The sequence below is a fragment of the Oncorhynchus mykiss genome, chromosome 10 (genome assembly GCF_013265735.2).
Source record: "Oncorhynchus mykiss isolate Arlee chromosome 10, USDA_OmykA_1.1, whole genome shotgun sequence".
Lineage (NCBI taxonomy): Eukaryota > Metazoa > Chordata > Actinopteri > Salmoniformes > Salmonidae > Oncorhynchus > Oncorhynchus mykiss.
In genome coordinates this window covers 84,125,461-84,138,830 of record NC_048574.1, presented here as the reverse complement: position 1 = coordinate 84,138,830, position 13,370 = coordinate 84,125,461, and the positions used below count along the sequence as shown (strand labels likewise).

At 40.9% G+C, this 13,370-nt stretch overlaps 1 protein-coding gene across 4 annotated transcripts in view; it reads right to left on the bottom strand.

Moving 5' to 3' along the window:
* Positions 1-8,394, bottom strand: part of LOC110515513 (regulator of G-protein signaling 12-like) — a 152,151-nt gene extending 143,757 nt beyond the window's left edge. For 3 of the 4 annotated variants that reach the window (XR_005034301.1, XM_036934298.1, XM_036934300.1), the window contains exons 1-5: positions 7,051-7,490; positions 5,115-6,439; positions 4,623-4,846; positions 3,542-3,739; positions 2,196-2,435 (exon numbers count right to left, since the gene is read on the bottom strand). Coding sequence is in view for 3 of the 4 variants with exons in the window: in XM_036934298.1 (XP_036790193.1) it covers positions 2,196-2,435; positions 3,542-3,739; positions 4,623-4,846; positions 5,115-5,838 (1,386 nt within the window). In the remaining variant the exon portion in view is untranslated. Of the gene's footprint in view, positions 1-2,195; positions 2,436-3,541; positions 3,740-4,622; positions 4,847-5,114; positions 6,440-7,050; positions 7,491-8,257 lie in introns of those variants that run through there. The other variant, XM_036934299.1, reaches the window with a different exon arrangement.
* Positions 8,395-13,370: the final 4,976 nt, after the last annotated feature.

Here is a 13,370-nt window from a genome sequence, read left to right as displayed (position 1 = left end):
TTCCAGTAAGTCCTCTTTATCTACTGGGAACATTCCAGGACCAGTAAGACATCTTTATCTACTGGGAACATTCCAGTAAGTCATCTTTATCTACTGGGAACATTCCAGAACCAGTAAGTCCTCTTTATCTACTGGGAACATTCCAGTAAGTCATCTTTATCTACTGGTAACATTCCAGTAAGTCCTCTTTATCTACTGGGAACATTCCAGTAAGTCCTCTTTATCTACTGGGAACATTCCAGTAAGTCCTCTTTATCTACTGGGAACATTCCAGTAAGTCCTCTTTATCTACTGGGAACATTCCAGTAAGTCCTCTTTATCTACTGGGAACATTCCAGTAAGTCCTCTTTATCTACTGGGAACATTCCAGTAAGTCCTCTTTATCTATTGGGAACATTCCAGTAAGTCCTCTTTATCTACTGGGAACATTCCAGAACTAGTAAGTCCTCTTTATCTACTGGGAACATTCCAGAACTAGTAAGTCCTCTTTATCTACTGGGAACATTCCAGAACTAGTAAGTCCTCTTTATCTACTGGGAACATTCCAGAACTAGTAAGTCCTCTTTATCTACTGGGAACATTCCAGAACTAGTAAGTCCTCTTTATCTACTGGGAACATTCCAGAACTAGTAAGTCCTCTTTATCTACTGGGAACATTCCAGAACTAGTAAGTCCTCTTTATCTACTGGGAACATTCCAGAACTAGTAAGTCCTCTTTATCTACTGGGAACATTCCAGAACTAGTAAGTCCTCTTTATCTACTGGGAACATTCCAGAACTAGTAAGTCCTCTTTATCTACTGGGAACATTCCAGAACTAGTAAGTCCTCTTTATCTACTGGGAACATTCCAGAACTAGTAAGTCCTCTTTATCTACTGGGAACATTCCAGAACTAGTAAGTCCTCTTTATCTACTGGGAACATTCCAGAACTAGTAAGTCCTCTTTATCTACTGGGAACATTCCAGAACTAGTAAGTCCTCTTTATCTACTGGGAACATTCCAGAACTAGTAAGTCCTCTTTATCTACTGGGAACATTCCAGAACCAGTATGTCCTCTTTATCTACTGGGAACATTCCAGAACCAGTATGTCCTCTTTATCTACTGGGAACATTCCAGTAAGTCCTCTTTATCTACTGGGAACATTCCAGAACCAGTATGTCCTCTTTATCTACTGGGAACATTCCAGTAAGTCCTCTTTATCTACTGGGAACATTCCAGGACCAGTAAGACATCTTTATCTACTGGGAACATTCCAGTAAGTCATCTTTATCTACTGGGAACATTCCAGAACCAGTAAGTCCTCTTTATCTACTGGGAACATTCCAGTAAGTCCTCTTTATCTACTGGGAACATTCCAGTAAGTCCTCTTTATCTACTGGGAACATTCCAGTAAGTCCTCTTTATCTACTGGGAACATTCCAGAACCAGTAAGTCCTCTTTATCTATTGGGAACATTCCAGAACCAGTAAGTCCTCTTTATCTACTGGGAACATGCCAGAACCAGTAAGTCCTCTTTATCTACTGGGAACATGCCAGAACCAGTAAGTCCTCTTTATCTACTGGGAACATTCCAGTACCAGTAAGTCCTCTTTATCTACTGGGAACATTCCAGTACCAGTAAGTCCTCTTTATCTACTGGGAACATTCCAGGACCAGTAAGTCCTCTTTATCTACTGGGAACATTCCAGTAAGTCCTCTTTATCTACTGGGAACATTCCAGGACCAGTAAGACCATTTGTCGATACTGATAGGATCAGCTTTCTCCATTTAAAATCTTACCTTAACATTATAATTATTTCACAATACTGACGACAGATCAGCTCTTAGAGAGATATTATATTATATTGCACTCACTCAGCTGTTGAGCTGGTCTGAGGCCAGGCGTTAAATTACGACTGCTTTCAGGTGCAACGTTAATAACGATGGGTTTTGGGAAACATCTCGGGAGATTTAATAACGAAGCTCCTACGAACGTTCTAACGATGAACTTAGCCTTAAGACGCTTTTGGGAAACACTGGGCCCAGGACTCTAGGACCCCAACCCCCCCCCAAAAAAATATTTTAAATAACTTCTAGTTTGTAAATGTTAAAATCGGTCCGTTTTTAATATGGATGTTATTTTTAGCTGGAGGTCAGAGGTCAAATAAACAGTTTGTTTGTTTTTTTCTTCTTTGACCTTTTGTCCAACCCTACCTGGTGATGACAGAGTTCCGGGTCGACTATGAACACGTGACAGGAAGTCCTCAGCCCGCCCTCTTCCTCCCGGTTACCATTGCCATAGTGACCGTCGCCGTCACGGGTGGCCTGCATGGTGACCAGTCCGAAGAAGCGTCGGTCGTCGGGGCAACAGGCGCTGAAGGCTAGCTTTTCGGCGGGGTAGGTAGCAAGGACCTGTCTCCTGTCACTGCACAGCCGCACGCAATCGTGCATCACCTGGGAAGACCATCATAAAAACAAAAGATTACCATCCCTTCCTGTTTTAGAAACACACCGTCCTCTATTCCAAGAAGAAGAACACTTTATCGGCCTTCCTTTTCCGAAGGAAACAGAGATTGGCTGTTTTTGCAACAACGACCCGAGACCCACCCGCAGGTTAGAGCACAATTTAGTGATATGACATCTAAACATCTCAATGAACCAACCCAAACCAACCCAAACCAACCATTCAATCAATGAACCAACCCAAGCCAACCAACCAACCATTCAATCAATGAACCAACCCAAACCAACCAATCATTCAATCAATGAAACCCAAACCAACCAACCAACCAACCATTCAATCAATGAAACCCAAACCAACCAACCAACCAACCATTCAATCAATGAACCAAACCAACCAACCAACCAACCATTCAATCAATGACCCAAACCAAACCAACCAACCAACCAAACATTCAATCAATGAACCAACCCAAACCAACCAACCAATCAACCAACCATTCAATCAATGAACCAACCCAAACCAACCAACCAATCAATCAATAAACCAATAAACTAACCAACCAACCATTCAATAAACCAACCAACCCACTAACCAGCTAATCAATCAACTAACCAACCAACCATTCAATAAACCAACTAACCCACCAACCATTCAATAAACCAACCAACCCACTAACCAGCTAATCAATCAACTAACCAACCAACCATTCAATAAACCAACCAACCCACCAACCATTCAATAAACCAACCAACCCACTAACCAGCTAATCAATCAACTAACCAACCAACCATTCAATAAACCAACCAACCCACTAACCAGCTAATCAATCAACTAACCAACCAACCATTCAATAAACCAACCAACCCACTAACCAGCTAATCAATCAACTAACCAACCAACCATTCAATAAACCAACCAACCCACTAACCAGCTAATCAATCAACTAACCAACCAACCACTCAATAAACCAACCAACCCACCAACCATTCAATAAACCAACCAACCCACTAACCAGCTAATCAATCAACTAACCAACCAACCATTCAATAAACCAACCCACTAACCAACCATTAAATCAATCCTAAGCGACCTGTACCTTCATGAGGACCAGGGAGTGTATCTTCTGTTCAGCCCTGAGTCGTCTCATGCTTCCTCTGATGGCCTGCAGACTGTCACTCTCCAGACTAGCTCCTGTAGAGGCCAGCTCTATGGAGCCCAGGTACCCTACCATCATACCCACGTTCAGGATACCCTCACTGGGCTCCAGGGAGAAGTCCTCCCCTTCCACCTCCACCTGGAAGGAGGAGAGACAAAATGTATTGTAAAAATATTACTACAACATTCACTGATGTAAAACCTAGCTGATAATGTAGTTGTGTGGGAATCAAACCTAGCTGATAATGTAGCTGTGTGGGTATCAAACCTAGCTGATAATGTAGATGTGTGGATATTATACCTAGCGGATAATGTAGCTGTGTGGGTATCAAACCTAGCTGATAATGTAGATGTGTGGGTATTATACCTAGCTGATAATGTAGCTGTGTGGGTATCAAACCTAGCCGATAATGTAGCTGTGTGGGTATCAAACCTAGCTGATAATGTAGATGTGTGGGTATTATACCTAGCTGATAATGTAGCTGTGTGGGTATCATACCTAGCTGATAATGTAGTTGTGTGGGTATCATACCTAGCTGATAATGTAGCTGTGTGGGTATCAAACCTAGCCGATAATGTAGCTGTGTGGGTATCATACCTAGCTGATAATGTAGTTGTGTGGGTATCAAACCTAGCTGATAATGTAGCTGCGTGGGTATCATACCTAGCTGATAATGTAGCTGTGTGGGTATCATACCTAGCTGATAATGTAGCTGTGTGGTTATTAAACCTAGCTGATAATGTAGCTGTGTGGTTATTAAACCTAGCCGATAATGTAGCTGTGTGGGTATCATACCTAGCTGATAATGTAGCTGTGTGGTTATTAAACCTAGTTGATAATGTAGCTGTGTGGGTATCAAACCTAGCCGATAATGTAGCTGTGTGGGTATCATACCTAGCTGATAATGTAGCTGTGTGGTTATTAAACCTAGCTGATAATGTAGCTGTGTGGGGCTCTGGTCAACAGTAATGCACTATACAGGGAACATAGTGCCTTTTGGGACACACACACACACACCCACCTGGATCTCTGCCTCCTGCAGATGGAACCCGTCCAGGAACACTGAGTCGTCGGCCATTAGAACCCTGTCCAGCTCCTCCTCAGAGAGCAGGTTGGGGTTGCTGTGGGAACGGCCTCTCCCCTTATGGTACGGGGGGAACTCTGGCTCTGACAGGGGCCTCGCAGGCTTGGCCGACGCAGACGAGGAAGAGGAGGCACGGGGAGGAGGAGGAGCGATGACCCTGTCTTTAGGATTAGGTTTAGGGTCAAGGTAAGGTTTAGGTTCAGGTTTATTTGTGCGTGGTGGTACATTATGCAGAAACACACATAAAGAGCCAGTTTACCAGACACAGATTAAGCCTAGTTAGTCTCCTGGACTAAAAAGCATTTTCAATTGAGAATCTCCATCAAACTAAGTCTGGGGAAACCAGCCCAAAAATGTGATGTCATACAGTATATTATGTATATTATATTAAACAAAAATCCTGCTATATTAAAACAGGTCGATGTCTACCTTTCTCTGAGCTGCTGGAGGAGTGTGAAGAGTTGTCAAAGATCATGTTGAATATTCTTCCAGACTGCATCTCCGCCACCACCCTCTCTGCCCTGTTAATACCCAGGGTCTTAGAGTCCAGCTTGGGCTTGAACCAGCCACCACCCCCTCCTCCTCCTCCTCCTCCTCCTCCTCCACCGCCTCCGCTGGCGCTGTTACCACGGGAACCAGGCTTCACGTTTTTGTTGTTTCCTCCTCCGCTGCTGCTGTTATGGAAACCACACAACTCCTCGTCGCTGGAGCACGAGTCCGCGGCGGCTGCCGCTCCTCCGGCTGGACTTCCTGAATTGTTCCCGTGGCGACGGTTGCGGTTGGTACCGCCGTGTCCGTGACGACGGCCTCCCCGGTCTCCCTCGGCGACGACCAATAGCAGAACCCCCGTGCATCGGCCAATCAGCTTGACGACGTCCTCGTGCGACGCCCCGGAGACGTTGATGTCGTTCACGGACAGGATGTGGTCGCCGGAGCGGAGACCCACGTAGTCCGCCGGACTTCCTTTTAGAATGCAGTTGAGGACACAGGGGCCCTGGCCAGAGAGGGTGAACCCATAGCCTGCCCTCCCGCGGGCCACCTCCACCCCCCGGATACGCCCACCCTGGTGGGGGTGAGGAGGCGAGGGTAAGGCTGTGAGACCCCCACGTCCTCCATGACGTCTTTTGGACGAGGTGTCCGTCTGTCTGAACATTGTTTTGACTCTCGTTGTTCTGTTATTCAATGTTATTTATCCAACCCTTATGTTACCAGGTAAGTTAACTGAAGTGATTTATCCAAACCTTATGTTACCAGGTAAGTTGCCTGATGTTATTTATCCAACCCTTATGTTACCAGGTAAGTTAACTGATGTAATTTATCCAACCCTTATGTTACCAGGTAAGTTGACTGAGAACATATTGTAATTTGGGCCTAGAACAACAACCAGGGAAGAGGAGAGAGGTTGAAAAGACTCATGTGAGTTTCTCAATTCCATTCAATGAGCTTTACTGGCATGGTAAGTCAGTGAGATACATTGTGAACGAGAACTGTTGTTTCTTTTGATGAGGCTTAATCTCTCTCCTCTCCTCCCTTCTTCTCTCTCTCTCTCTCTCTCGTTTCACTGTCAAGGGCTGTCTGTCTCCCTCTAAGACTTTTCCTCCCTCTCTCGTTCTAGTGTTGAGGGCTTTCTAAAAATGTGTCAGGAGGGTGAGAGCATGACGTCAGCCCCTCCACTCTAACGCCAGCCCTGCCATACTGGTGCCACTCTCAGTTCAGTGGATGATGTGACTTGTCACAGGTCAGGCAGGGGTCACCTACGGAGAGACAGGAGGGACAAACAGCACCAAGGACTCATTGTGAGTGATGGTAGCCAATACAACACACAGACAACAGGAGACAATATAACAACAATCAAAGTCACATGCCAGGAAAGGAACACATCTGAGTCAGCACAGTACCATTGGGGTTGGTAGCAGTGTTTCCCAAACCTCTCCTTGAGTACCCCCAGCTGTTACACACTAATTGGATGTGTTGCAGTTTATTTTTTACCAATGAAGGTATTGGTGCTTAGTTGACCAGTAGAATAACACTGAAATACATCAGATAAGTTGAATGGTTGGGGGTACTCAACGAGACGTTTAGGAAGCACTGTCTTATAGCCATGCATACATACACTCCTTCAAGAAGTCATATAAAAGGAAAAATAACTATGAGATAAATAAACACCAAAGTCAGATTTTTAAACGCAATGCCATGTAGAATGCCAAGGAAGGAATACTGAGTTCTACCAACACTCCTTGGTGAACGAATGTACCTCAACCACTGACACAAAACCACACCTGCCCGTGGGTGGGGTTAGAAGACGCACGGCATTGTCCAATGGGAAGGATGATTTCAAAACCGAGGGCGGTAACTCACGACTCACCTTTCCAACAGGTGTTGAAGACAGTGGGTCATACAGTTGCGTGGCAACAAGAGAGCCTCCTCTCCTCACCCTCTAGCTATGTTTGCTAACTGCTGATAAACCTACAAGTGAGCTAAACTTAGTCAAAGAGGGAACTAGCTAAGCGTAGCAGCTTGTTTTGCATGAGAGGACTAGAATAGAGAGCTAACTGAGTTAACGTTAGCTGGCTACAAGTAGCTTGCTAGGTAGCCATAGCAAGCGTATCTAACAAACTAAGACGATAACGGAAAAAAATGACAAGTTGTTAATTGTATCACTAGCACTCCACTGTCGTCATTTAGGCTTCAGTCTTTGTGTTTATAATGAATATAAAGATAGTTTTACAAACTTTGTAATTATTGTCCGTAAATTGCTGGTCAAAAAAAATATCCATATATACAACCTAGAAAGTGCATCCACCCGTGCTTAACTACTGTCCCGCCTCCGTTTTCCTAGAATAGTGTAATATCAACGAGTAACCATGCCAACGATAGTGTACACGAAACTTTTCTCTGTCCTGTCATTGGTTTACATGGCTGTCAATCATAGTCAGAAACAGTTCGCTGAAATGTACAACAGCAAAAAAAAAACTATGTCTAGAATGATTAAAGTTTGATTGAGAATCGACTAGCAACAAAAGTAAAGTACAGGTGGCCGAACAAAATGTTAACACGAAAATGACATTCACCCCGCAAAGGTTAGATCTTTCACACACAATTATTCAGAGTAATAAATTACACAAGATCCGTGGCATTCATCGGAATGTGTTTTGCAGACGATACAGAGGAAGAAAAGCTATATATTGTTTTCAAAAAGCGATTAAGAACAACATCTGGCTAAAAGTGTACCGGTGTCGCTGCTGTTGTCATGGTTAGCTACCGGTTCAGCCTAGTTTATTAGCTAGCCACAGATGGCTAATTCTGCTAATCTATGTTTCTTACTGTTCACATCTAGTAATATATATATATATAATATAGCTAATTAACTAACTAAATATAATAGCTATAATTGTTAACTTAAACGTTTTGTTTTTCTCTGTTCAATATCCTCAATCCACCACCTGGCCAATCCATTTCTTAAGACATATTGTGAAAAACTTCCAACCATATGGAGAAGTTTACCGTGGCTATGTAACTAGCTAGCTATCTAGTTCTTCTTCTTCTTCTTTAAAATGTTTAAAATTGCTTACAGTTCATAAAATGCGGAAACGGAACCGGTTCTGTTCAGTCTGATCCCGTGGTTAGGTTAGCGGTAAGCACTGTAAACAAAGGAAAGACCACTCACTCACTACCAGCTGCTGAAGAAAGACTTAAAAGGAGGTGTGTGTGTGTTTGGGGAGGACGGGGGGGGGGGGGGGGGGTGCTGGTCTGGAGTATTGGGAGCAACTGGTAGTTACCGATGAAGAGATAATTTAACCTGACAGTAATACTGATGATGGAGATAATATAACCTGACAGTAATACTGATGGAGATAATATAACCTGACAGTAATACTGATGGAGATAATATAACCTGACAGTAATACTGATGATGGAGATAATATAACCTGACAGTAATACTGATGGAGATAATATAACCTGACAGTAATACTGATGATGGAGATAATATAACCTGACAGTAATACTGATGATGGAGATAATATAACCTGACAGTAATACTGATGGAGATAATATAACCTGACAGTAATACTGATGGAGATAATATAACCTGACAGTAATACTGATGGAGATAATATAACCTGACAGTAATACTGATGGAGATAATATAACCTGACAGTAATACTGATGGAGATAATATAACCTGACAGTAATACTGATGATGGAGATAATATAACCTGACAGTAATACTGATGATGGAGATAATATAACCTGACAGTAATACTGATGGAGATAATATAACCTGACAGTAATACTGATGGAGATAATATAACCTGACAGTAATACTGATGGAGATAATATAACCTGACAGTAATACTGATGATGGAGATAATATAACCTGACAGTAATACTGATGGAGATAATATAACCTGACAGTAATACTGATGGAGATAATATAACCTGACAGTAATACTGATGATGGAGATAATATAACCTGACAGTAATACTGATGGAGATAATATAACCTGACAGTAATACTGATGATGGAGATAATATAACCTGACAGTAATACTGATGATGGAGATAATATAACCTGACAGTAATACTGATGGAGATAATATAACCTGACAGTAATACTGATGGAGATAATATAACCTGACAGTAATACTGATGGAGATAATATAACCTGACAGTAATACTGATGGAGATAATATAACCTGACAGTAATACTGATGGAGATAATATAACCTGACAGTAATACTGATGATGGAGATAATATAACCTGACAGTAATACTGATGATGGAGATAATATAACCTGACAGTAATACTGATGGAGATAATATAACCTGACAGTAATACTGATGGAGATAATATAACCTGACAGTAATACTGATGATGGAGATAATATAACCTGACAGTAATACTGATGATGGAGATAATATAACCTGACAGTAATACTGATGGAGATAATATAACCTGACAGTAATACTGATGGAGATAATATAACCTGACAGTAATACTGATGATGGAGTTAATATAACCTGACAGTAATACTAATGATGGAGTTAATATAACCTGACAGTAATACTGATGATGGAGATAATATAACCTGACAGTAATACTGATGGAGATAATATAACCTGACAGTAATACTGATGATGGAGATAATATAACCTGACAGTAATACTGATGATGGAGATAATATAACCTGACAGTAATACTGATGATGGAGATAATATAACCTGACAGTAATACTGATGGAGATAATATAACCTGACAGTAATACTGATGATGGAGATAATATAACCTGACAGTAATACTGATGGAGATAATATAACCTGACAGTAATACTGATGATGGAGATAATATAACCTGACAGTAATACTGATGATGGAGATAATATAACCTGACAGTAATACTGATGGAGATAATATAACCTGACAGTAATACTGATGGAGATAATATAACCTGACAGTAATACTGATGATGGAGTTAATATAACCTGACAGTAATACTAATGATGGAGTTAATATAACCTGACAGTAATACTGATGATGGAGATAATATAACCTGACAGTAATACTGATGGAGATAATATAACCTGACAGTAATACTGATGATGGAGATAATATAACCTGACAGTAATACTGATGATGGAGATAATATAACCTGACAGTAATACTGATGATGGAGATAATATAACCTGACAGTAATACTGATGATGGAGATAATATAACCTGACAGTAATACTGATGGAGATAATATAACCTGACAGTAATACTGATGGAGATAATATAACCTGACAGAAATACTGATGGAGATAATATAACCTGACAGTAATACTGATGGAGATAATATAACCTGACAGTAATACTGATGGAGATAATATAACCTGACAGTAATACTGATGAGATAATATAACCTGACAGTAATACTGATGGAGATAATATAACCTGACAGTAATACTGATGAGATAATATAACCTGACAGTAATACTGATGGAGATAATATAACCTGACAGTAATACTGATGGAGATAATATAACCTGACAGTAATACTGATGGAGATAATATAACCTGACAGTAATACTGATGGAGATAATATAACCTGACAGTAATACTGATGAGATAATATAACCTGACAGTAATACTGATGGAGATAATATAACCTGACAGTAATACTGATGAGATAATATAACCTGACAGTAATACTGATGGAGATAATATAACCTGACAGTAATACTGATGGAGATAATATAACCTGACAGAAATACTGATGAGATAATATAACCTGACAGTAATACTGATGATGGAGATAATATAACCTGACAGTAATATTGATGATGGAGATAATATAACCTGACAGTAATACTGATGATGGAGATAATATAACCTGACAGTAATACTGATGATGGAGATAATATAACCTGACAGTAATACTGATGAGATAATATAACCTGACAGTAATACTGATGAGATAATATAACCTGACAGTAATACTGATGAGATAATATAACCTGACAGTAATACTGATGGAGATAATATAACCTGACAGTAATACTGATGGAGATAATATAACCTGACAGTAATACTGATGAGATAATATAACCTGACAGTAATACTGATGAGATAATATAACCTGACAGTAATACTGATGGAGATAATATAACCTGACAGTAATACTGATGATGGAGATAATATAACCTGACAGTAATACTGATGGAGATAATATAACCTGACAGTAATACTGATGAGATAATATATCCTGACAGTAATACTGATGAGATAATATAACCTGACAGTAATACTGATGGAGATAATATAACCTGACAGTAATACTGATGGAGATAATATAACCTGACAGTAATACTGATGGAGATAATATAACCTGACAGTAATACTGATGAGATAATATAACCTGACAGTAATACTGATGGAGATAATATAACCTGACAGTAATACTGATGGAGATAATATAACCTGACAGAAATACTGATGAGATAATATAACCTGACAGTAATACTGATGATGGAGATAATATAACCTGACAGTAATATTGATGATGGAGATAATATAACCTGACAGTAATACTGATGATGGAGATAATATAACCTGACAGTAATACTGATGAGATAATATAACCTGACAGTAATACTGATGAGATAATATAACCTAACATTAATACTTGATATGACAACTGGTGGTTACTGATGATTGAACTGAAAAAACAGTAACGGAGATATCTAACGCCTTGTGTTCTAATTTATATTGTAAGTTTTATAACTTATAATCTATGTCAACTATCTCCTTTTTCTGAGGTAAAAACATCCCCATAAATGGCCATGCATCTCTTATAAATCCGTAGACAGTCCGTGTGGATCTCCCATATATAGCTGCCTGATAGCCACTCTGGGAATAGCCTACTGTACCACAGCCTCTTCCAGCCGATCCCAGACACACAGACACCCAATCAGCACGGAGGTCATGGGAGGTATCTTGTCTGAGGATTTGAATTACGTCCGCCCAGCTAAAGGAACAGTATGGTGAAGTTCTATGTGGACATTATGTATGTCTAACCAACTCCTCAGAGAGAGGTAGAGAGAGGGGGAGAGGGTAACATACTCTCTAGTCTATCTCTGTAACATCCTCACTAGTCTATCTGGGGTCTGGACCTGGGATCTGGGGTCTGGGCCTGGGGTCTGGGCCTGGGATCTGGGGTCTGGACCTGGGGTCTGCATCTGGGCCTGGGGTCTGGATCTGGGGTCTGGACCTGGGGTCTGGATTATTTATTTATTATTTATTTACCTTTATTTAACCAGGTAGGCAAGTTGAGAACAAGTTCTCATTTACAATTGCGACCTGGCCAAGATAAAGCAAAGCAGTTCGACAGATACAACAACACAGAGTTACACATGGAGTAAAACAGACATACAGTCAATAATAAAGTATAAACAAGTCTATATACAATGTGAGCAAATGAGGTGAGAAGGGAGGTAAAGGCAAAAAAGGCCTTGGTGGCAAGGTAAATACAATATAGCAAGTAAAACACTGGAATGGTAGTTTTGCAATGGAAGAATGTGCAAAGTATAAATAAAAATAATGGGGTGCAAAGGAGCAAAATAAATAAATTAATTAAATACAGTTGGGAAAGAGGTAGTTGATAGGGCTAAATTATAGGTGGGCTATGTACAGGTGCAGTAATCTGTGAGCTGCTCTGACAGTTGGTGCTTAAAGCTAGTGAGGGAGATAAGTGTTTCCAGTTTCAGAGATTTTTGTAGTTCGTTCCAGTCATTGGCAGCAGAGAACTGGAAAGAGAGGCGGCCAAAGAAAGAATTGGTTTTGGGGGTGACTAGAGAGATATACCTGTTGGAGCGTGTGCTACAGGTGGGAGATGCTATGGTGACCAGCGAGCTGAGATAAGGGGGGACTTTACCTAGCAGGGTCTTGTAGATGACATGGAGCCAGTGGGTTTGGCGACGAGTATGAAGCGAGGGCCAGCCAACGAGAGCGTACAGGTCGCAATGGTGGGTAGTATATGGGGCTTTGGTGACAAAACGGATTGCACTGTGATAGACTGCATCCAATTTGTTGAGTAGGGTATTGGAGGCTATTTTGTAAATTACATCGCCAAAGTCGAGGATTGGTAGGATGGTCAGTTTTACAAGGGTATGTTTGGCAGCATGAGTGAAGGATGCTTTGTTGCGA